This window comes from Rutilus rutilus (assembly GCF_951802725.1).
Source record: "Rutilus rutilus genome assembly, chromosome: 12".
Lineage (NCBI taxonomy): Eukaryota > Metazoa > Chordata > Actinopteri > Cypriniformes > Leuciscidae > Rutilus > Rutilus rutilus.
In genome coordinates this window covers 12538106-12560711 of record NC_140217.1, presented here as the reverse complement: position 1 = coordinate 12560711, position 22606 = coordinate 12538106, and the positions used below count along the sequence as shown (strand labels likewise).

The window sequence follows — 22606 nt, the reverse complement described above, 5'->3', positions numbered from 1 at the left end:
GGAGTCGTGTTGGAACAAGCCAGGTCCCCAAGCGTCGCGACGGCTAACATACGACCTTCTGGAATCACTGGTAGTGTGGCAGGTGGTGAGGACAACCACCATTGTTCCCAGAGCTCCAACTGTCACTTGAGAAGAGAGGACGACAACCACCATTGATCCCGGACCTCCGATTGTTGCTTGAGAAGGGAGGACACACTGTCTGCTGGGTTCTTAGTTGGTCGGTTCATTCTGTTATGAGGATGCGAGGAGATGAACCCAAATGCAGACAGTGTACAATGACCACAAGGTTTATTGGTACAAACACAGGAAAACAAAACCCAGGAGGGGGCAAAACAACACAAGGGGATTAAATAGGGAGAAACTGATAAAGACGGCAGGTGACACAGATGAAACAATAATGACTAACGAGGAGAACAAGGGGCAGGGTAAGTAACAAGACAACACAAGCACACAGCCCATACAAATGGCCATGTGCTTGTACACAAAACATGGGTCTGTCATGATCCTGCCTCAAGACTAGAGAAATACAAAGACACAAGGGCATAATCATGACACTATCAGGCAATGATAGGGCAGGCGGCGTTTGCACATGAAGGTACCTCACAAAACTGATTTCAAACAGGTTTCTGATCATACAGGTTTAATGATCTAACAAAATACAGAGAGCTTTGGTGATAACTAAGTGAATATTAAATACTGCAGTGCTAATTTCTTGCAAGAAATTACATCAAAAGTTCAAAGCATTGGTCAAAACGTATATATTTACACACAAACTGGCCACCAAAAGCAACTTTCAGACTACTTTTTTTTACTACTTTCTCAACTGTTAAAGACTCAAATGCACAGGATAATGGGATATGATAGACAGCGAAGGATACATCTGTTCTGCCTTCAAAAATCAATAGTATATCAGTAGACAGGCTGTGACACGATCATTAGATTCAGACGTGGCTTAATGCCTTCCTACCTCCGAATGCTGCCTGCGGAGGAAATATTTTTCAGCTTTCGGACGCAGCCAGCGTAATGATCCAGCTGTCGCTAACACTCTGGTACACTTGTTTGCATTAGTTGATACTGTGAATTTTTAAATGTTGCACTCATTGCACAGCATGCTTAAAAACAAATAGTAAATATGGAAATTGTTTGTTATTCTTAAGAATGTTTTTTTTTTTTTTTTTTTTTTTTTTTGCCTGTAAGATCTTAAAGTGTATAGCTTAATTATATGACATGGATGAAAGTTAAGGGGTGGGGTTGTGAGAATTTTTAATGTTAAAAATGGGTCATGGAAAACCCCCATTGTAGAGTTTTGGCCACAATGGAAAGCACTAAGAGTGCTGACAGATAAGAGCAAGGTCCTCATATATTGGTCTCATCTTCATCAAGAGGGAAATGGCTGGTGACCCTCTTCCCATTTGCAGTGACCCGAAAAAATAGGCCTCACAAAGCCCTCAGCACCTGGCAGAGGGAATCAAAAATAAACGGACTGCTTATGAGCTGTTCCTACAGTGCTGTGGAAAAGCGGTACCCGTTGGACTAAAATAGAGCAAACTAATCCCCCAGTTTTCTGCAAGAGCGGGTATGGCTGCCACCCCCCCCAGGGCTACTCAGCAACTCAAATGCCAAGAATCTTACTGTGTCTATGTCCAGAATAAACTCTCTAGCTCCCCGCAGCAGCTTGGAGATAACACCAACAATGTGAGAAATGTTGAGGCGAGTGCACTTGGGGTGGGAGCAAGCAATGGTTTAAGGACCTCTTTGGAATTTGTGGAGGTGGTGTTTTTTTTTTTTTCAGGATTTTTCATGGTATAGTTATAGTTCATACATGTTGGACTAGGGTGAGGATGTAGGGCAACATTGTTACCCCAAGGGCCAAGGCCCATATTATGGTTACTCAGTGAACTTTGTTAGTCACTTAACACCTTTTAGTCAAGCTTGTACTGTCTTGCCTGCATGCTGTAAAGCAAACCTCTTTGTCTCTAATCATTGAACATTTATATAGACACAAATACGCTGATAACTCCCAAAAAATCATCTAATTCAATTAAACTGTTGTTCCGGTTTACATGCAAACCAATAACCTGGTAATGCAGGTAAACCATGTTTACCAAGTAACGTCAAAACCTAATCATTTGTATATTTAACTCTGAGTAATCCAGTTGTAACATGAGATGTGATGTTAAATAAATAAGCAGTAAATACTTCTACTTTGACAGCACAAGATGAGAACACATTTTTATAATTTCTTGGGTCAAGAAAGATTCAGAGTTTTGCAAAATGCTCGCTCTGTCTGGATGTGCTTAAATCTGCAGTAAAGATGCTTTCCTGTTACATTTCACACCTCAATAAGCCAACAGAACACACAGATTAATGTATTTACATGCTGAGCAAAATCGGGGTAAGAGGCAAAAATCTAGCTGTGTCAATTAGTGTGTTTACATGCATATTCTTAAGCAAAGTCAATGAAAAATACAACTAAATGACAACAACAGTTGTTAAAACACTAACTGAAATTAAAGAATAATTATTCAAACATTACAGTTTTTAGTCAATCATTAAGCTCTTACTCATCATAGTGGAATAATCTGACCTGTGTGGCTGTAGGTGAAGAACTTCAGATGGTGATGTGGCGTGTGATGCAAGTGAGGTTAGTGGATACTGATAATGAAGACAGGGAAATGATGGCTGGTTGGAAACAGCACAGCCCTGTGTGGGACTATTTTGAGTTTAATTATGAAAATGGAAAAAGCAAAGGCATTATCACAGCCAATTATATGATTTGTGGTGTTAAAATTAAAGGGATAAAATCCCACAAACCTAATAGAGGAAAGTGACTTTAGAGCACAGCAAGAAGTACAAAATTATTTATGACCCAAGGTTTGGAAAAGAAGAGTACCATCTATAATAAAGCCTGTGCTAGAAGTAGCTGACTTTAACCCTGCATTTCCAAAGAATTGAGGTTTGGACGACAAACATATAATCAATATAAGAAACTTAACTTTGATATTCAACAACATTTAAACCTTTTAATGCTGCTCTTGACCCCAAGTTCATCACTCCAGGTGCTGCACCAGTTAATTCAATGATTGTGCTAAAAAGGGAAAATGGCAACTAATTTCAAATGCTATTGTTATAATGCACAAATATGCTGAATCTAAGTAAACTATGCAAATATTCAGTTGTTTACACTTGCTTACAAGAAAAGTGTGCTTAAATAGAAATGTTTTTTCCTTATTTTCAGTTGTTTGGGATGTGTTCCGTTCATTACTAAACTGTATTATTAAAACTAAAATATATAAAAATGAAATAGATCAGTATTCACAAAACAAAACCTTAAATCAAAGTTACCTGAAAAATAAAACTAATAAATACAATATAATAAAATGCAAAACTAGCCTGGGTTAACACAGGATCATATCCATTATATTATCAGATCCATTATTATATATCATTATAAATGTCCGACCTTTCCTAAAGCACATCAAATTTTCATCCGCCCTAATCCACTTTCATTGGGAATCTTAATGAAGAATTAAATTGGCTGGACACTTTTGTGCTATAACCCTTATGTATAAACGTGCCCAATCTGCTTACTGATGAGGACCTAGAAACATCAAAATATATACTTTTCTTCTGCTGGGAAAGAAAAAAAAAAAATAGCCTTGTAAAACTATATTGCGGATATTGAATTAGTGTTGAAGCAGTGGTGCAGATCTCTATCTTATGGTTTTCACTGCCATCCTTTCAGTGGATACTAAAACAGAAATTTTTGATCCCAAACAGATGTAGAGGAGAATTTTTTATTAAGGTGAGGAGCATGTAGTTCCCATGGACCATCAGTGCTGACTACCATGCCAGAGTTCCAGTGTAGAGTTTGCACTGGATGATGCCAGAAAAGATGGTTGTGATTAGGCTAGTTGGCATGACCCTATGCCAACAAATTGGCATCCCTTCCAGCACTGTAAGTTCTTTACCCATTCAAACCAGCATGCATTTTGAGCATCCATGCAGTTATATCCTCATGGTAGATGTAAAGGTAATGGAAACAACTTAATAAAAGTTGCCCCCTGCTTGTAAAAAATGAATCACGTTCATTTTGCATTCATTTGTTTCCTGCTTGACAGTGATGATTGCCCCTCCATGTGGATTATTTTAAGAATTGCCATCCTTTGTGTATGCGTCCCTCCCCCTATTTATTTCCTGAAGGACTTGGAAAACATCTGCAGATTAAAAAAAGTTCCTTCCACTTTCCACTGAATGCTTGTACTTGGGGAACTTGTGAAGACATCCAAAAAGCCCAGTGCAGCTTATGGTGGTTTGTGAACACAAATACATGGAAAACATGAAGATAAGACTTGGAACATAAAGCTGTTCTTGGTATGACCAACCAAAGTAAGATTTAAACATTTACTCAGTTTTATACAAAAATGGTTCATGGTTTCTATGTATGGTAAAATCAGTTGAGCATTAAAAAAATATTAGGATACAACTGGTATGCAAATCTACATATAAAATACAGTATATAGGGTAACACTTTACAATTATGTCTAATTTGTTAGTGCATTAGCTGAATTAACAATAATTTACAGTCTTTATTCATTTTTATTTATGTTAGTTAATACAAATATAATTGTTTGTTGTTTGTTCATGTTAATTGTCTTTTTGTTCATGTATCATGTTTCTTGAGTTTTCTTTCAAGGGCTATTTTCATACACGACACCGTTTTCAACTAAAAATGTAAAACAGCGTTTTGGGGGCCTGGAAATGCAAACTTTTGAAAACGGGTTTTAAAGTGCAAGTTTTTGAAAATGATATCGTTATCGTCTCCGTGTAAATACCAAAAATGTGAATTTGTGAAAATGGTGACACATGCGCATGCATGCATATTAGTTGTTCAGTATATAAGCGCATAGTTTTTCTTTACAAATTGACTTCACCAACTACTGGCCTGGCTTGCATAATACAACATTTTTTGTTGTTTTCGCAGATCTTTGTGAACAGTTTGGAAAATGGTGTCGTCTACACGCGGAAAATGCAAAGGAAAAACGTTTCCATTTTTAGTACATCTTTGTCGTGTAAACATGCCCTCAGTTTAGTCTTGATTATTGCCTTGTTAGTTTCCTTGGTTACTGATTAGTTACACCCATGTCTTGTTTAGTTCCCTTGTTTGCTCCTGTGTATATATACTCCCTGTTTTGTTCAGTTCTTTGTAGGCAATTTTGCTAAGTCATTCAAATGTGCAGCCTCTGCGAGAGGAGGGGAGAGTGCACTAATCTTCTGTGTTTAGATAAGAAGGGACACTGTGTGCAGGACTTTAGTGGCCTTTTGCTTGGTGCGGTTTTCCCCCTTTATTTCAAAATAGACTGTGTCTGAAGTTTCTCAGGAAAGGCAGAAATGCGTTACCTTTTGGTGTGGTACTCTTGCATACTGTACCCCTAGTTTTATTCCACTTCTGTAGAACCTGCTGGGATAGCTTCAAAGAGATCACCACTGAGGTTAAGCAGCAAGGTTTTAAGAAGTGTTAACGAGTGGAAAATTAAGAGTGTTTTTGTTTTTACCTGCTGTTCAGTCTTGCTATTTATTGCAGTGGTGTGCTACATTTTTACCCGTGCATTTTGTGCCTTGGCAAGAATTTTAAAACACCCCTGGATGTCTAAGAAGCTTCAAAACTCTGACTCTTAAAACTCTATAGGAAGGTTATTTTTAGTTAGTTATTGTGTAGGGGTGGGAATCTTTTGGAGTCACACGATTCGATTCATATTGATTCTCTTGGGTTCTCAATTCTGAATAAAATTTCAATTCAAAATATGCACAGATTTGATTCTAAACTTTGAATCTTATTTTTATTCATTTGAACTCAAATTAAAATGAAACTGAAAAAAATAAATAAAAATAATAATAATAATAATAATAATAATTTAAAGGATTAGTTTAACCAAAAATGAAGGAAACATGCAGTGGTGTTTCAGAGTGCCTGCGTGGAAAGATTGATGAACTGTGCATGTCTTCTTCTGGATCCTTCACAGAAACGGCTGATCTAAAACAGTGGTCACACTCTTTTGTCCTTGAAGCTTATATAGCCTACTGTATAAAAAAAATAAATAATAAATAAATAAACCATGCCTGGTTGACATTGAATATTACACATAGGTGTAATGTGTATTACACCTAGTATACCATATATATATATATATATATATATATATATATATATATATATATATATATTATAATTCTTATCACCATTTTCAATATAATAAAAAAACAACTAATCCAGCCTAAAAAAAACTCTCAAGCTTGCTGAAGACAAGTAAACTGTGATAAAGAGAGCAAAGAAAACAAACTAGAACAAAGACACAAATTAAATGTATAAAGTAATCAAATATATAAAAAAACAATGCTGTAAAAATTAAATCTACATTTATTCTTATTAAAGTTACAAAAGTGATTTAGTCAGCAGTGAGAGATTTTCTCTATTTTCTGTTGCTTGATTAACATTAATAACGACAGCAGGTAAATTTAGATGCTGTCACTTTAAGACTGCACAGATCCAATCTACTCATGCATTAAAGGGTTAGTTCACCCAAAAATGAAAATTCTGTCACTAATTACTCAGTTCATCTTCGGAACCCAAATTAAGATATTTTTGATTAAATCTGAGAGCTGGATCACTCCTCCATAGGCTTCTAAGGGATTGAAACTTGCTGGCCCAGAAAAGTTATTAAAGAGATCGTTAATATAGTCCAAGTGACTACAGTGGCTCAATCTTAAGTATATCAAGCGACGAGAATACTTTTTGTGCGCAAAAAACAAACAAAAATAACGACTTTATTCCACTATTCATTTCCTTCTCTATATTAACGATCTCTTTAATAACTTTTCTGGGCCAGCAAGTTTCAATCCCTTAGAAGCCTATGGAGGAGTGATCCATCTCTCAGATTTATTCAAAAATATCTTAATTTGTGTTCCGAAGATGAACGAAGGTCTTAAGGGGTTGGAACAACATGAGGGTGAGTAATTACTGACAGAATTTTCATTTTTGGGTGAACTAACCCTTTAAGTGAACTAATGTTCACTTAAGACATAAATGAATGTTTACTTGTGAATACATGGTATTCAGGTATTGCGCATATAGCCTACTTAAATTAATTATCTTTCGCTGCTATTTGTGTTTCAACGCTTTAAAATCACCTGTTTTTAAACCGCAATGCTTAAAAATACATGCAAACGATAAAGCTTTCGTGACCACAGCAATGTCACATGAGCTAACCGCAATAGAGACGATGGTCCAAAATATCTACTGGTTGTCATTTATACCGGTTAATCATGTCGACCACCCCTACTTCTTATCTTACGCATTTTGATTACTAACCCACTACTAGTTTAAAAGAGTCATACAGGGCCATTTATATGAAGTTATTAGATGGAGAAAGATAGCTTTTTTTCTTTTTTTTAAAATCCATCTTCCAAACCATATCTTTATTTTACCCAAATGCACTTTAAAAAACATATAATACTGATTTATATTTTAAAGTTGTCGGGACAGATTTTGTGGTAAGTTGCATAAGCCATTGCATACAATCCCATGCACAAACATTATTTGTCTGTGCGTGTCATGAAAGTCGCTCAAGCTGTGGGTAACGTGAAGCTAAAAGTTTGTTGTCACAATAAACAAGCAAATTTGACCCTGGATCATTCAAAATGGAAAACCTCCAGGGAATCACTGATTGTAAGGAGGGGGGAAAATGGTTACTTGCACAGAGACCTGGAGGGCAAAATCATCCATACAGCTGCAGCAAAGGCCTGTCAATTTCCCATCTGTTTTAAGCCACAAATATTTAGAACACCTCTAAAAAGAAGAAAAAAAAGATACAAACTGCACGTTTTAAGCACTTGCAATCCATATAAAGCACCTGCCGCAGTATTTCAGTCAACATTATATAATGCTGAACATGGAAAAATACTTAACATGCCCTGATGTAGCCTACTAAAACAGTTATATTAAAAGAGCAAATTCAATAATCTGTACACCTTATTGATGATCCATACAATTTACAGGCAAGCAAATGAGGCCCATAATAGCCCATAATATGAAGGAAACATGCTAAATTCTTTACTTTTTTGCATGTTGTGTTCATATAATGGGTTTGTCTGCTTGCCTGTGCATAGTATGTTTTTGTTAATAAGGTGTATATTGAATTTGGTGTTGTAATATCACTGTCTTAGTACATTAGTACACAGAATGATGGCTGTAGAGAAGCGCGCAAAGAATAGTCTTTAATTATATCTTCAAACTCAATAAACAGGAGAATAACACAGAGAAACACAACCACATCGACAATACAGGACAAGGAACTAACTAAAACTGAGGGCTTAAATACACAGAGCAAACAAAATGGCTAATGAGTAATTAACAGGACAATAGATGAACAGGATCAATCAATGAGACACACAGGAAAAAAAAAAAAAAAAAAATTTGCCAAACATATTTGTAACAAGTACTTAGTATAAACCTGTTAAAAATAACTAGCAGCCAATGAAGGACAGCCTTGTTTTGTCCTCCAGGCATGCGATCTTATAAGGGTGTTACATCATGTGAAATCTATGAATACTAGATGCATAGCTGCTGACATATTTTTTGTAGACCAATATGGTTATTAATCGATTTTAAAATAAAATAAAAAATTGACACATTTAAACTCTCAAAATGGTTTGTGTTCTATCATCAGGTGAGGTACAGGAGTCTTTGGACATTGGTCTGACTGAGGTTCCTCCCATAAGGAAGCCCACCAAAGACAGTCCATGGAAGGAGAGTGCTGTCCTTCAACACCGCCAGCAGCTGAAGACCAAGATGAAGTACCACAAAGTAGAGGACCCTAAAGTGCCGCATGCCAAACAGGTAGAGGATAAAAAACAAATACAACAAAACCAATAAAAAATGTTTTATCTTCTCCTAGAGGTTGTCTCAATGGTGTATCTGAGATCTTGTGGAATTGCAGAGAGAAGTTTATATTTGCCTAAAGTATATATATTTCTCAGAGTGGGATACTCATTTATGAATTCTAATGTTGTGAGCTGTAGGTAAAGTCTAAATCTGCCATAGCTGTTCCAAACCTGGACAAAACACGTTGTTCCAATTGACTTATGCTTAATAATTGTCTCTGGAGCTTATTTATCTTGGCTGAGGGCCTTGACCACAATACAGTGACTGAATCTGAGCAATCTGCAGACTTCAAATGCACAGCAACATGTGCAAAGAACTTTTTTCAGGCTCAGTACACACACACACAGATGCTTTGCAGGTTGTATTTTCAGGTCTTGTTACCTTGAATAAACTTAAAACATCCACAAATGACACAAAAACATTAGTAAGTTGAAGTGATTTTAATGCTATGTATGCATTACAGATTTTATTTAGAGAATAGCTAAAATTTACTTACTTCCACGTCATTAAATCATTGGCTGGAAAAAGTATAGTTCTGGGGTCAATTTGATATTAATGTTAAATATGACAGTAGAAACTTAGCAACCTGACTACTACTTATGTTCTATCCATTGAATTTTCCCTGAGATATTTTCCACCTCAGCTGTGATGATTTAGTGTGCATTATCTTGACCTAATACATAACTTATAGTCATTGATAACACAAGTGTTGAAAATCACACTATGAGTACTGGTATCATTCAAACATATCTTCTAAATATTTTAAACAATTCAGGACACAATGCTGTTATTGTATACTTCAATTGAAGACAAAAATGCAAAAACATTTATTTACATATTTTAGAGCCAGTGTCAGCAGGAGCTGGACCAGGTGCTGGAAAGAATCTCAAAAATACCCTTCAGAGATAACAGGGGTCCTCTGGAGGACCTCTATTCCCTGCACATACCCAACTGTGACAAAAGGGGGCAGTACAACCTGAAACAGGTATTTAATTCCCTTTCCAGCACCATCAAGTTCAAAGCATTTTTGTAGATCTGGGTATTTGACATGAAATAAATGTGACTTGCTGTAATCCACCTGAACCTATTTTAATAAGCATTGTGATAATTCTTTGATAATTATTGTGCATGCAGGCAGCTGTTAAAGCCCGCTGTTAATTGAATGATTACATGGAATATTTGAAATATTTATTTTAAAATGTATTTCACATGGCAGGATTTGCATTTGCCATAACCTTGTGTAGCCAGAAATTAAAAATTGTAAAAAAAAAAAGAAAAGAAAAAAAAGAAACAAAGACAAATTTAAAGAAATGTTACTTTATATTCATATAAATTTGGGAGGAGCTTGTTTATCTAATCTTGTCAACCAAGCACAGCTTACTTCACTCCACTGACAGTTCATCTGGCATCCCTCCTCCTCCCCATCTCCACTTTTAGCTTCATTCAGCCCCACCTTAATTGTGCCAATCCCCCCCCCTGCCTTTATCAAGCTCTAAAATTATATGATTGTTGAAGTTAATTAACTGTCCTCATTCACTTCCATTGTAAATGCTTATTAAAAGAAGACATTAAAATGTGTTTGTATTAATCAACATTTTGCCACAAATGCTGTCAATTAAGCTTAAAGTCTCTGGTTAATTTTTGGACTATATTTATTTGGAATTTTTGGAATATTTGGACTCTTTCATGTGTTTCAGTGTAAGATGTCAGTGAATGGGCATCGTGGTGAGTGCTGGTGTGTGAACCCACACACAGGAAGACCTATTCCCACCTCTCCACTGATAAGGGGTGATCCAAACTGCAGCCAGTACATTGATGGCATAGAGATGGATCCCTCTGTGGACCCTCAAAACTAAAGATATCCTGAACCTTCCCATCCCTTCCCATCTTGACCTTTAAGCCTACAAACCCACAATCATGACCCCAAAAGAGTTAGTGTTTCACACTCTCTAAACAAGCTACAAATATACCTTGTGTGTTTATGCATTTTTTTGTGCTTGTAGATTTGAGATGGTTTGAAACATGTTACAGTTGAACACATTGTTACAGTTGAAGTACTGATATAACTGAACTGATAGTACTTAAATTAAATCCAAGTTATACAGCTGTGGTCAGAATTATTGGCACCCTTGGTAAATATGATCAAAGATGGCTGTAAAAATAAATCTGCATTGGTTATCCATTTGTTCTTTTCATTCAAAAATGTGCATAAATCTAACCTTTCATTGAAGTTAAATCATCACCCACAGAATGTTTTATGAGTAAAATCTCTTAAGTATATTCCCATTCATTTTTACATTTAGCACACCAGGGTGACTAAAAACAAGAAATTGTCCAGTCATGACTTCTTGTTCCACACGAGTATAAATATGAGGAAACACAAAGGCCAAATTCCCTTAATCATCCATCACAACAGGTAAAACCAAATAATTCAGTTCTGATGTGCAGCAAAAGATTGTTGAGCTTCGCAAAATAGAAAGAGACTATAAGAAAATAGCTAAAGCATTGAAAATTCCCATTTCCACCATCAGGGCAATAATTAAGAAGTTCCAATCAACTAAAGAGGTTACAAATCTGCCTGGAAGAGGAAGTGTGTCTATATAGTCCTAATTCACAGTGAGGAGGATAGTTTGAGTGGCCAAAGACTCTCCAAGGATCACAGATGAAGAATTGCAGAGATCCGTTGAGTCTTGGGTTCAGAAAGCCTAAAAACTATGTATCAAACAGCACCTACATCACCACAAGTTGTTTGGGTTGGTTTCAAGAAAAATCCTCCTCACTCATCCCAAAACAATCTCCAGCATATTCATTTGTCAGACACGACTGGAACTTCAAATAGCACCTGGTTCTATATGAAACAAAACCAAAAAGATATATATTTTTGGCTGCAAACCCACCAGATGGGTTTGGTGCAAACAGGGATAAAAAGTATACCCCATGCCCATGGTTAAATATACTGCTGTTTTTTAATATTGTGGGCCATTTTTTTTTTTTTTTGCTGGAGGTCCTGGACATCTTGTTCAGGCACATGGTATCATGGATTCTATCAAATACCAACAGATAAAAAAAAAAAAATCAAAACCTGACTGCCTTTGCTAGGAATCAACACAAAATTGTGTCACTGAGCACAAATTGAAGCTTCTGCCATGGCCGTCCCAGTTCCCTGACCTGAACACTATAAAAGAAATGAGTGAGGTGAACTGAAGAGAAGAAACACCAACCTGGATCTGGGAATTTGAAGGACTTGGAGAGATTCTGTATGGAGGAATGGTCTCTGATCTCTTGTCAGGTGTTCTCCAAACTCATCAGGCATTATAGAAGACTCAGAGCTGTTATCTTGGCGAAAGGTTGAAAAAAAATATTGAATAAAAGGGTGCCAATAATTGTGGCCTATGTGTTTTGGAGAAAAACATTTATTTCATTGAGATTTCCCCCACATTTTCAATTATTTTACTTCAATGAAAGGTTCGATTTTTGTGATTTTCATTTTTTATTTTTTTTTGGTGAAGGATTAACAATGCATTTATATTTTTACCGGCTTCTTTGTTCATATTTACCACAGGGTTCCAATAATTCTGACCACAACTGTATGAACATAGGACTGATGTTAGCAGGCTGATAATGCTACTTTTCTGTAGGAAATTAACTAGAATTGTAAACATACCTTTTTAGTGTTTACCTTAAACACTTTTACATACTTAGTAAGTATCTTGTGCTAATCATAACATGTACGGTTGTAGTTCTCTCATTATATTGCTGGTGCTATTCGTTTCAATACATTTCTTTAATAGGTTGCCCCCCTCTCATATAACGAAAAAGGTAAGGGTTTTTTACTGGATAGGACAGTGTTCATCTTGACAAACACACTGAAGCGCTACGTTATAAAGTTAAAAAAAAGCATTACCTTAAATGATTTACAGAAACAAAATATATGGGGCTGCTTATGAAGTCTTGAACTTTTGGCTAAAAAACCTGATGAATGCTAATAAAAGTTGTCAGTTTAATTTTTTTGTGAATGCATCTGGAATGTTCAGGCCATTTAGTACAAGGGCTGCGTTCGAAATCGCATACTCTCGAGTAGGTACTTATTTTGAATAAGTATTTACTTCTCAACCGCTAAAAAACTATGTTCTGTATAGTATGAGTGTGTGTATTATGAATATAATCTGGACGTACAACATTCACCATGTTGTCATTATCATGTGACCTACCAGCATCAGTTGTGTCACTTCACTGTCATTTGCAAATCCTCTCCTGAGGCCTCATGATATAGTAAAGTGTCAATCGTTTGCACACTTCAGAATCTTGCCGGAAATAGTAAGTCATCTGGGAACTTTTTGCCTACAATTCTATGAGTACTGGGAATTTGGCTACTATATAGAAGGGAAGTATCCGATTTCAGATGCAGTCCAAGACTACGCAGTTTATACCAATGCAGTTGATGTTCTATTACAATTGCATGTAACTACTGACATCTGGTGGTCACACTAAGGAAGAGAAAACATAATTATAACTGCATAAAAACTCACTTAAGATGTGATAAATAGATTTGATACAGAGATGTTCACTAAAATTTTAACTTAACATTATGGTTTATTTGTGCAAATTGTATTCATAATTCAACTTTTCTGTTAGGTGTTATTGCTGTTTTGGGCCCTATGTACACAAATAAAGAATAGTTCAAGGTATTATTTGTAGTTAGAAACTGAATGAATAATCATCTCTCCGGTGATTTTTTTTTTTCCTAGTGACCAAAGTTATAAAATATATTAAAATATGAAAACATGCTGCACATTTTTATAAAAGGAAAAATGAATTAGTGATGCACCAATTCAATATTTGAAATTACTTCCCGCGGTGTGCTCATCTCAAACTATATTTGATAAGAAGAGTACACAAACAAAATAAAAACAGAGATTCTATTCTTATATCTGAATATCTTTATATGTATATATTTATTACATAAATGTATTGTCTTTACAAAGTAGACAAAATTAAGAGTACATAAATTACATGAATAAATATTGCACACAGATATTTAGATGTCATACAAATTTAACCGCCCATATCACTTGATTTGGGCTTAACTTAAATTAACTATTAAAATGTATTCAATTATTAGAAACTTAAACTGAAAAGGTTATGGAAAAAATTACCAGTTTTTATTTTTTACACCCATCAAAATTCACCCCATTATTAGATAGGCACCTTACAAAACTTGTCACACTGGTCTGCTTTTTATTTTGTCTCATACTAGTGAGCCTAATTTCCCCACATGGAGTGGTATCGTTCAGAATTATTTCCATGTTATTCAATTGTAAAAAGAGGGATATTGTCCTTTAAAATGCACTCACTGAGTGAGTGAGTGAGTGAGTGTTTGAGTGAGTGAATGTTGAGTGATGTTGATGACAGAGGACTTTCTAAAATTCTACAATCAGGGAACAATTCTAAACTGCTGTCAGCCTCTGATCTGACACTAAGTCACGCCATGCAAATAATCTCATAAGCACCAAGAACATATTTATACTATTAGGAGGAAAACTGGTTGCACCAAATTCAATTCTGTGGGCCAAAACCTAATAGTACCTTTGGTATTGTACTACTATGGCATTTTCATAATGCAAATAATCTCAATTTGCCTGCTTTTTAAGAACATTGAATTTGCTTTTTTGAATCTACACTCCTGCAAACTAAAGGTCAGCATTTTGAGTGTTTGTGTTTTGCCTTTGTGGCCCCTTTGATGCCTTTGATGTAAATCAGTATTCAAATATTTGAGTAGAAAAAAGGCACTGATATTTCCATAAGAACCCAAGGACCCTGATCTGTTAAAGTTTGAAAAACTAGAAAAATGGCTGGTTGGTTTGTCACCATTGTGCATTCAAATGGTGTGTCTCTCTTATTCTATGGTGATTCATATAAACTACATGTTTGTACATGTGTCTAAGATTATTAAGAAGTTGTGCTTAGCTTTCTTTAATTTTTTGCTTTTTTACAGTTCACTAAAACAGTGGTTATTAGAATATGAATTTTCCTATGTGGTTTTGGTTGGCAAAACAATGTGGCAAGTAATTTTCTGAAATCTTTGGAAAGGGGTCAACAAAACAACAACAAAAAAGAGTCTGTGAAGACTATACAGTACTCTTCAGTGAGTAAGTGCTGTGCCACGGACAAAAGCAGAGTCATATGAAACAGTAATATTAAAGGGATAGTTCACCCAAAAATAAAAAAATAAATGCATCATTCACTCACCTTGTAATTTCAAACGTGTATGCATTTCTTTCTTCTGTGGAACACAAAACAATGTGAAATAAAATGTTTTTTTGTCCATACAGTACAATGAAAGAAAAATGGGTCCAGTGTTGTTTTTGACCCCACTGACTTTCATTGTAATGTCAAAAACTGTTTGAACATTTTTTTCAACATATTTTATTTTGTGTTCCACAGAAGAAAGTATGTTATAGGTTTGAATGACACGAGGGTGAGAAAATGATGACAGAAATACCATTTTTATGTGAACTATCCCTCACTGTAAAAAATTTGTAACACTCCCCAATCAAAAATTTCAATTGACCGATAACATCTAAATTTTTCAATTGGCCCAAGTGAAAATCTGTACATTTAATTTTAGAATTGACAGAATTTCACTTGGGCCAATTGAAAAATTTAGATGTTATCGGTCAATTGAAATTTTTGATTGGGGAGTGTTACAAATTTTTTACAGTGCTTAAAGCTCTTTAAGCTCATAAGACTTTCTACGGTGTCTATGACATAAGATACAGTGGAAACTAGTCCATGACTCCCAAATGATACTTGATAGATCCCACCAACCAATGAAGATCAAAGAGGACAATTTCAGGATTCAATAACTGATGCTTGTATTGTGCTTTAAAAGAGACTGTTTTTATAGGATTTTCCACAAATAAAGGTCAGACTCTTTAAGATTAAGATTAGAAATGATTGGCAAATCACATAATATGGTAGATGAGAGTGATGTTGTTGTTACGTGACCGAATTTAAGTTGTCTCATTCATTGTTGCTGCCGTTGCTTTCAAGATCTTTACACTGGATGTTGCCTCCATTAAAATCAGTGCCCGGCATTTGAACTCCATGCTTGTCTACGCACCAGCAGATGCCTCGCTTGCGCCCCCTGGAGGGTTTACACTGTAACCGAAAATGAACAAAGCAAAGTAAGCAAAGTAATTTGACCATGCCCTCAGCCAAGAGCCAAGTGTTTATAGGAAAGAAAACTTTCCGACAACTAAGCTTGCCAGTAGTTGACATCTATAAACATGCTGAAGTGCAAAACTAACCTGTTTGCGCTTGAAGAAACCTTTCTTATCGCAGTTGGGTAGGTACAGTGAAAGAGCCATGACTCTGGGGCTGTCCTTCATCCTCTGGATAATTCCATCCAGCTTTCTTCGGCATGGACCCTGCAGTTAACACACACATCATTAACAGAACAGTCTGGAAAAGGTGTCAGGCATTTATAGGTGTTAGGCATTTATAGAAAGTTGTAAAATAACACAAAACACCATGAAAACATTTTTTTTTTTTTTTTTTTTTTCACTGACAACAGATGAAAGTTGATTAAAAATAACCTTACAATGTCAGACTGATGTTTGTCACTTCCCAAGAGCGGGTAGTCCATATTTGTCCTGAGTTTAGCCTGCTGTCTCTTCCGATCCTTTCGCATGGCCTGAGCCTTCTTGCTGTTAATGTGGTCTCGTTGGAATAATGGAACCTTAGCCTGGGGAAGCAGATCCTCCGTTACTTCTGTAACCAGGGCTTCTTCATGTGACTCTTGATCTAGGAAGAGGACAATAGTCAAATGCAGTGGCATACTGAGATTGGCATTGTTTACGTAACAAATACACAAGGGTTGCTCGCACTGTCAAGACGCCTGTATGTCAGTCACAAAACCATAAAGACCATCAATCTAAGGCCAAATTGGATTGGTGTGCTTAGTGTGGATTACAGTCACTTTTCTCATTATCTATCTAAAACAAAGACTTCCTGCATTGGTCTTCCCTTACTAAAAATAAGTTAATTCAAGTGTGCTATTAGTATACCTCTTTTAAATTAAAAATAAGAAAGTATAATTTCAGTCTACTTTTTATGTACTTAGTTGCACTTAAGTATACTTGACTTATACTGACAGAAAAGTCTAAGTATATTTGGCCTATACTTGTACTCAGTCTTTTGATTGAGATATAATTAAAATCATAATTGAATATTCTTGGCTTGTACTTGTGTTTAATATTTTGATTGAGTAGCCTATTAAATACTCTTTTTTTTTCACATTGCTTTGCATACTAATAAACTTACATTGTTTGAGAATATTGATTTATAAAGAAAACAGATATGTTCCTAATTCCGAGTATCTGAATTATTATGTAGGCTATTCCAATGGTAGTGTACATAGAAATTTACTTTACCCTTTCCCGCCATTGACTGGATTTTCCGGCTATCCATGTTTTCACTGTTACACTATAGCCTACACATTTTCTGAAATAGTAGGCTACAGAATCTCCGGATTCCAAAACACAGGTGGAAAAGTGATAGAAGATTGCTTACGCAAATGTAAAATAGCGCGATCATAAACATTAAACAGCATATAAGTCAAAACTGCCTAAAGTTACCGAATGAAATTTCGACCCAGGAAGGGTTAAAAACTGTGAAGCTTTGGGGGTGTTGATAGACTTGTTCTGCTCCATCTGTGTTTTGATCATCATCATCGTCTTTGGCAAAAATGTGATTTTCTCAGCTTTTTGCTTAAAATGTTGCTTTTTTTTTTATTAAACTTACCCACATGTGTTGATAAAACAGGAAGCATGATGCTAGCCATTTTTTTAAATGGTACCAGTAAAAAAGTACAGTTAAAGGTAGGCGCACAAACAAACAAAAATAACGACTTTATTCCACTTTTCATTTCCTTCTCTCTGGACCTCGAGTCTTTTTACGTAGTGTAATAGCGTAGCGCGTCTGTGTTTCACGTCACCACGTATCACACATGACCAGAGTCGCCCAATAGTGAGCCTACATGGTGACGTGCAACACAGACGTGCTACGCTTAAACACTACGTAAAAAGACTCGAGGTCCAGAGAGAAGGAAATGAAAAGTGGAATAAAGTCGTTATTTTTGTTTGTTTGTGCGCACAAAAAGTATTCTCGTCGCTTTATAAACTTAAGATTGAGCCACTGGAGTCACTTGGACTATATTAACAATGTCTTTAATACATTTTCTGGGCCAGCAAGTTAAGGTGTCCATAAGCCTGCAGGAGGAGTGATCCAGCTCTCAGATTTCATCAAAAATATCTTAATTTGTGTTCCGAAGATGAACGAAAGTCTTACGGGGTTGGAACAACATGAAGGTGAGTAATTACTGACAGAATTTTCATTTTTGGGTGAACTAACCCTTTAAGTATACTTGAAATATACTTATTTTTTATAAGGGTTATCTAAATTGAGAATGTTGTGCAATTGGTCCATTGATTTTAACAGAGGCTTAGCAAGACTAATATTTAGCATCTGAAAGCAAGCCAGAACTCTTCAGAGGAGACAACAGATCAGCAGATATTTTTTAGCTGTTGGCTTTCTACAGGTGTCTCATAACAGTAGCTCATTGTTAAACTTTTTAGCGGAAATCACTCATGTCTGCCAGAAAAAAAAAAGAAAAAAAAAGAAAGAAAAAAAAACTGTCACGCATATTTCACTGGCCATGCCTTCCAAACAATACAACTATAAACATAAATGTACCCTAGAAAAGTGATTCAAATTCTGAAAAGTGAAAGCCAGGTATTTCTGAATACACATCTGTGAAAACCTATCATGGCTATTTTGGAAGTTACAAATCAAGCATGACAATAAAGTCCTCAACAGTTTGAACTCAACCACCAGCTCTTTCTTTTAACTGAAAGCATAGATGCCAGATGCCAGATGCCAACTTCAATTTGCCCATTCTAGACCCTCTTCCTCTCCCTTACACGTCACTGCATTGCCCAGCTGCAGTGAGTAATCAGATTCAAGGGCTTGACCCCTTCCTCGCCCCTCTGCGTCTTCTGTAGAGAAGCTAAGCAGCCAGGGTCACAACAGATGAGCAAATCTCCCAAGCCATTTGTGACGACATCACTGACAAATCAGAGAAAAAGCCTCAGCAAAGCTTTGAAATCATCGAATAAATCAACATGGTGCTTCAGCTTTCTTAATCTGTTGTTTTATCATCTGCCAAGCATTAGTAAACCGGATGTCTTATTTGAGGGATATTATGTTTTATTTTAGTGATGTTACGAGTGCACTTCCATGTCTCATAATCTGGGGTTATTGTTCTGGGAATGCATGCTAATCTGAGATCTGTGCAGCCCTGAGAGAGAATGTGTGCTCATTTTTTCTCTCTGCTTTCTTTTCTAAGTTTCTTCTGTTACATGTTGCCATGCCTTTTATTACTAAAATCTCATTTGTACAGTACAAGGGTTGCAACAAATGAGTGCATTTACACATTTACATAAACTGTTTAATATACAGAGCCAAAAGTTATTGTGGCCACAAATTAAGGAATAAATCCCGCATTTTAATAATATGTGAGCATGTTTTGTTAATTGTTACCTCATTTTACCTCACACTGTGACAACATCTTGCTCATTTTTAAGTTTTAGCAAATTGTGGCCATGTTTTTTTAATGCCCTTAAAACTTGCATTGTCCTTTTACTGTGTCTGATGAGAGTGCTTTTATGGGCAGAGACAATTTGCAAGATAATGAGTTTTATTTAGAATTGGGAAACAATTCCATGCATGGTTTGAGTTTTCACAATGCAAAATAGAAATCAATCAAATTGTCTCTGCCAATATAACAGTGGCCATAGATGCGTCTTCTCACATATAAAAACAAATTCTTAATTTGTTTCAACAATATATCTTTTTTAATGCCCGACACAAAATAATTTCTGAATACAAATAATTAAATGAATAAAAATATGAAATTATTAGTATCATTATTACTTTTGATACTAGGTGGGTCAGAGCTTAGTAGCCTTATACCATTGCACCTTTACACGGAATTTGTAGGTGCAGAGCCGCTTCCTTAGAACAGACTTAAGTCAGCTGTGTAAACTTTATTTTATTGTTTTAATTTTTTTTTTTATTCTGGATGCTGCCTAATTCTTCCAAGTCGTTCTCTGTCAGAACTCAAGCCTCCCATTCCAGGCTAAAGTTTTAACGACTTATAAGATGATGATGATTCAGAATGAAATAGCTGCAGCAGCTGTTTTCAGTAAATGTGATGAGATCGCATAATCACAGTTTTAAGGGTGCTGCAGCTGACTTAATCGCAGATTTTTGCAAAGAAAGGCAGGGGAGGCTAAAGCTTGTGAAAGGCAGTGAGATAAAGAGGATGACAGAGATAGATCTGCGGGTGTGTGGGTGGGGGTTGCTAGGAAAGAATTTGATTTGAATACTAATTCTGTATTCAATAAATGCAAAAACCCATCAAGATAATAGGCTATAATAAATCCTACAAGATTGTCTGCTATAGCCTAGAAGTCCTGACCTAGATAATTCAGCATAGATAGATAGATAGATAGATAGATAGATAGATAGATAGATAGATAGATAGATAGATAGATAGATAGATAGATAGATAGATAGAACTTTCTTTTGTATCCGTTCGTTTATTGCATATAAAACAGATCTTTTGTATGTCAATAAAACTTACCCTTCGGCATATGAAGTGGTTTGTGTAGACCTAGTTTCTCGTTCATGCAAACTCCTTTGCCGTAAAGCAGAGCGTGTAACGGCTTTTCCTCTCCGCCCCGAGGCAGGCAGCGCAGTCCCTGTCCACATGTCCCCGTGTATACTCCACACGCCTGCCCCTCGGTCAGTGCGCAGGTCAAGCAGCATCCGCAGCCGGGCTCCTTCACCACCTGACACCCCATCCGCACCGGTGGACACATGGACAGCGCCTTCTGATCGCACGGCTCACAGGGCACGTACGAGGCAGAAAAGCCGGGTAGACACCATACAAATGTAATCATAGTATACAAACTTAGCTGCATGGTCCTACTGTAGAGAACCTATTCCAGTAACCTTGAATTAGTCGAAATATTTTGAGATATCCGAGAACGAAGTAGCGTCCGGTTAAAGGGAAGTGTATCGTGTTTTAAAAATAGCAATTATCAATCCTCTCACCTCTTGATAGAAGAATCCAATGGTTCATAGGCTATAAGACATGAGATCTAATTAAAAGGCAAAGTCCTGAGATTAAATGGAATGGATTTCGGGGGAAGATAAACCTAAAAAATACGTGTAATCAACCAATTCACCCCTATATTAAAAAACGAAATCAATATGTCCCGGTTCTATTAGAAGTCCTGCAGCTTAATCAAGCGAACAGTGATCACCCTGGAGAGCTGCTGTCAGTATGAAGCTCTGCTCACGTTAACCGTGGTGGAGGGAGGCGCACTGCACTTCATTTAAAGGTACTGGTGCTTCTTGGGCGGATCCCAGAGTGATGCTGCGCTATTTAGCGCAGGTTCAGATTAAGCGAAACATGGTAGCAACAAAACTAAAAAGCAACAAGAGAAAATTGAAGACTACACACCAGTAAAGATGACATAAAAGATGACAAAAGTAGGACGTAAAATTAGGAATTGCTCTAAATTTAATTATTTTGTATTTAAAATAATTTAAAGTTACCATGAAATCCAAATGGACCATTCTTTTTTTTATAATTTATTTATGTGTGCAGATCTTTATTTTGTATTTATTTTGTATTTTTTTTATTTTTATTTTTTATCATGTAGCCTACCCTTGTAATCTTTAATCAAAGTAGAGTGGTGAAGGGATAAGGCATTTTACCACTTCCAGTTCCATCATCCTTAAAGTCAGGTTTTTTTTTTATTTTTTTTATGGGTTTTTGCTTGAAATAAGGCCTGGTGAACACAATGTTAAGATATTTTCACGTTTTATTCTACGACATAAAATACACCAGTAATATACTAATATTGTGATTTATTTAAAGCTTTTACTTGTCTTGTAAAAAATGGTTTCTAACAAGTGGCTAAATGGGACTACAGAGGTTGTCGAGGACAAAACCATTCTTAGCCGAATGGGTAAATTCACCTACTCACTAGTCTGCTTTCACAGATCGTTGTGTTTATAATCGTGCTCTTGCAAACTAATATAATTCGAATTTTCAGGGAAAATGTTTTTAAAAAGAATGAATGATTTGTCTGAAGTTTAGAGATGGTGACAATGAAGTCATGAGAGTATGACATGAGTGTAGTTTGTTTGTAGCCTACGTTTAGCTTTTGACTTCGCGATTGAATTTGCGCTTCAATATTCATAAAAGTTGTGTTCACTTGTGAATATCATGATGAAAAAAAACGAGAAAAAAAAAAAACCTTGTAAGAATCATAAGCTTTTGTAAGTCACAGACTTTATTTTCTACAATAATCCCAAAATCCAATGGAAAAGTATATATTTTTCTTTCTTTCTAGGGAACCAGGGTGATCTAACTTCTGGATTGGCCTACAAAAATAAGTCTAAAAAACAGCACTCTATAACTTCCTCTCCCAATTTCAGCAACATGTCTTTTCTCTGATGATGTTTCTCATCGCGAGGGCTTGACAACCTGTCACTCACAGGAGATCACAGCAATAGCAAATGACAATA

General features: G+C 36.0%; 2 protein-coding genes across 4 annotated transcripts in view; one reads left to right on the top strand and one right to left on the bottom strand.

The window, feature by feature from the left end:
- igfbp2a (insulin-like growth factor binding protein 2a) overlaps window positions 1–13629 on the top strand; it is a 31109-nt gene extending 17480 nt beyond the window's left edge. Inside the window, exons 2-4 of the mRNA XM_084425220.1 lie at window positions 8727–8896; window positions 9786–9926; window positions 10639–13629. Coding sequence (XP_084281346.1) covers window positions 8727–8896; window positions 9786–9926; window positions 10639–10797 — 470 coding nt within the window. The 3' untranslated portion in view covers window positions 10798–13629. The remainder of the gene's footprint in view (window positions 1–8726; window positions 8897–9785; window positions 9927–10638) is intronic.
- A 1303-nt stretch (window positions 13630–14932) lies between these two features.
- On the bottom strand, window positions 14933–21378 carry igfbp5a (insulin-like growth factor binding protein 5a). 3 transcript variants are annotated; one of them, XR_014629366.1, is made up of 5 exons: window positions 20649–21378; window positions 16545–16747; window positions 16252–16371; window positions 15719–16102; window positions 14933–15224 (listed from the first exon to the last, which is right to left on the bottom strand). XR_014629366.1 is itself a non-coding variant. In XM_084425221.1 (4 exons), the coding sequence occupies exons 1-4, from the start codon at window positions 20986–20988 to the stop codon at window positions 15965–15967; spliced, it is 801 nt and encodes a 266-aa protein (XP_084281347.1). In that variant the 5' UTR covers window positions 20989–21378; the 3' UTR covers window positions 14933–15964. The 3 variants fall into 3 exon arrangements, 1 of the variants encoding a protein (XP_084281347.1); XR_014629367.1 differs by having other exon boundaries at window positions 14934–15486; window positions 15739–16102; XM_084425221.1 differs by having other exon boundaries at window positions 14933–16102.
- Between the last annotated feature and the right edge of the window lie 1228 nt (window positions 21379–22606).

Bases quoted from the DNA above. Each gene is read 5' to 3' on its own strand.
- igfbp5a (XM_084425221.1), bottom strand. From the start codon at position 20,988: ATGCAGCTAAGTTTGTATACTATGATTACATTTGTATGGTGTCTACCC. The intron at 16,748-20,648 runs GTAAGTTTTATT...TCCTCTTCCTAG, and splicing joins ACCACTTCATATGCCGAAGG to ATCAAGAGTCACATGAAGAA. The intron at 16,103-16,251 runs GTTAGTTTTGCA...TTTCGGTTACAG, and splicing joins GTTTCTTCAAGCGCAAACAG to TGTAAACCCTCCAGGGGGCG.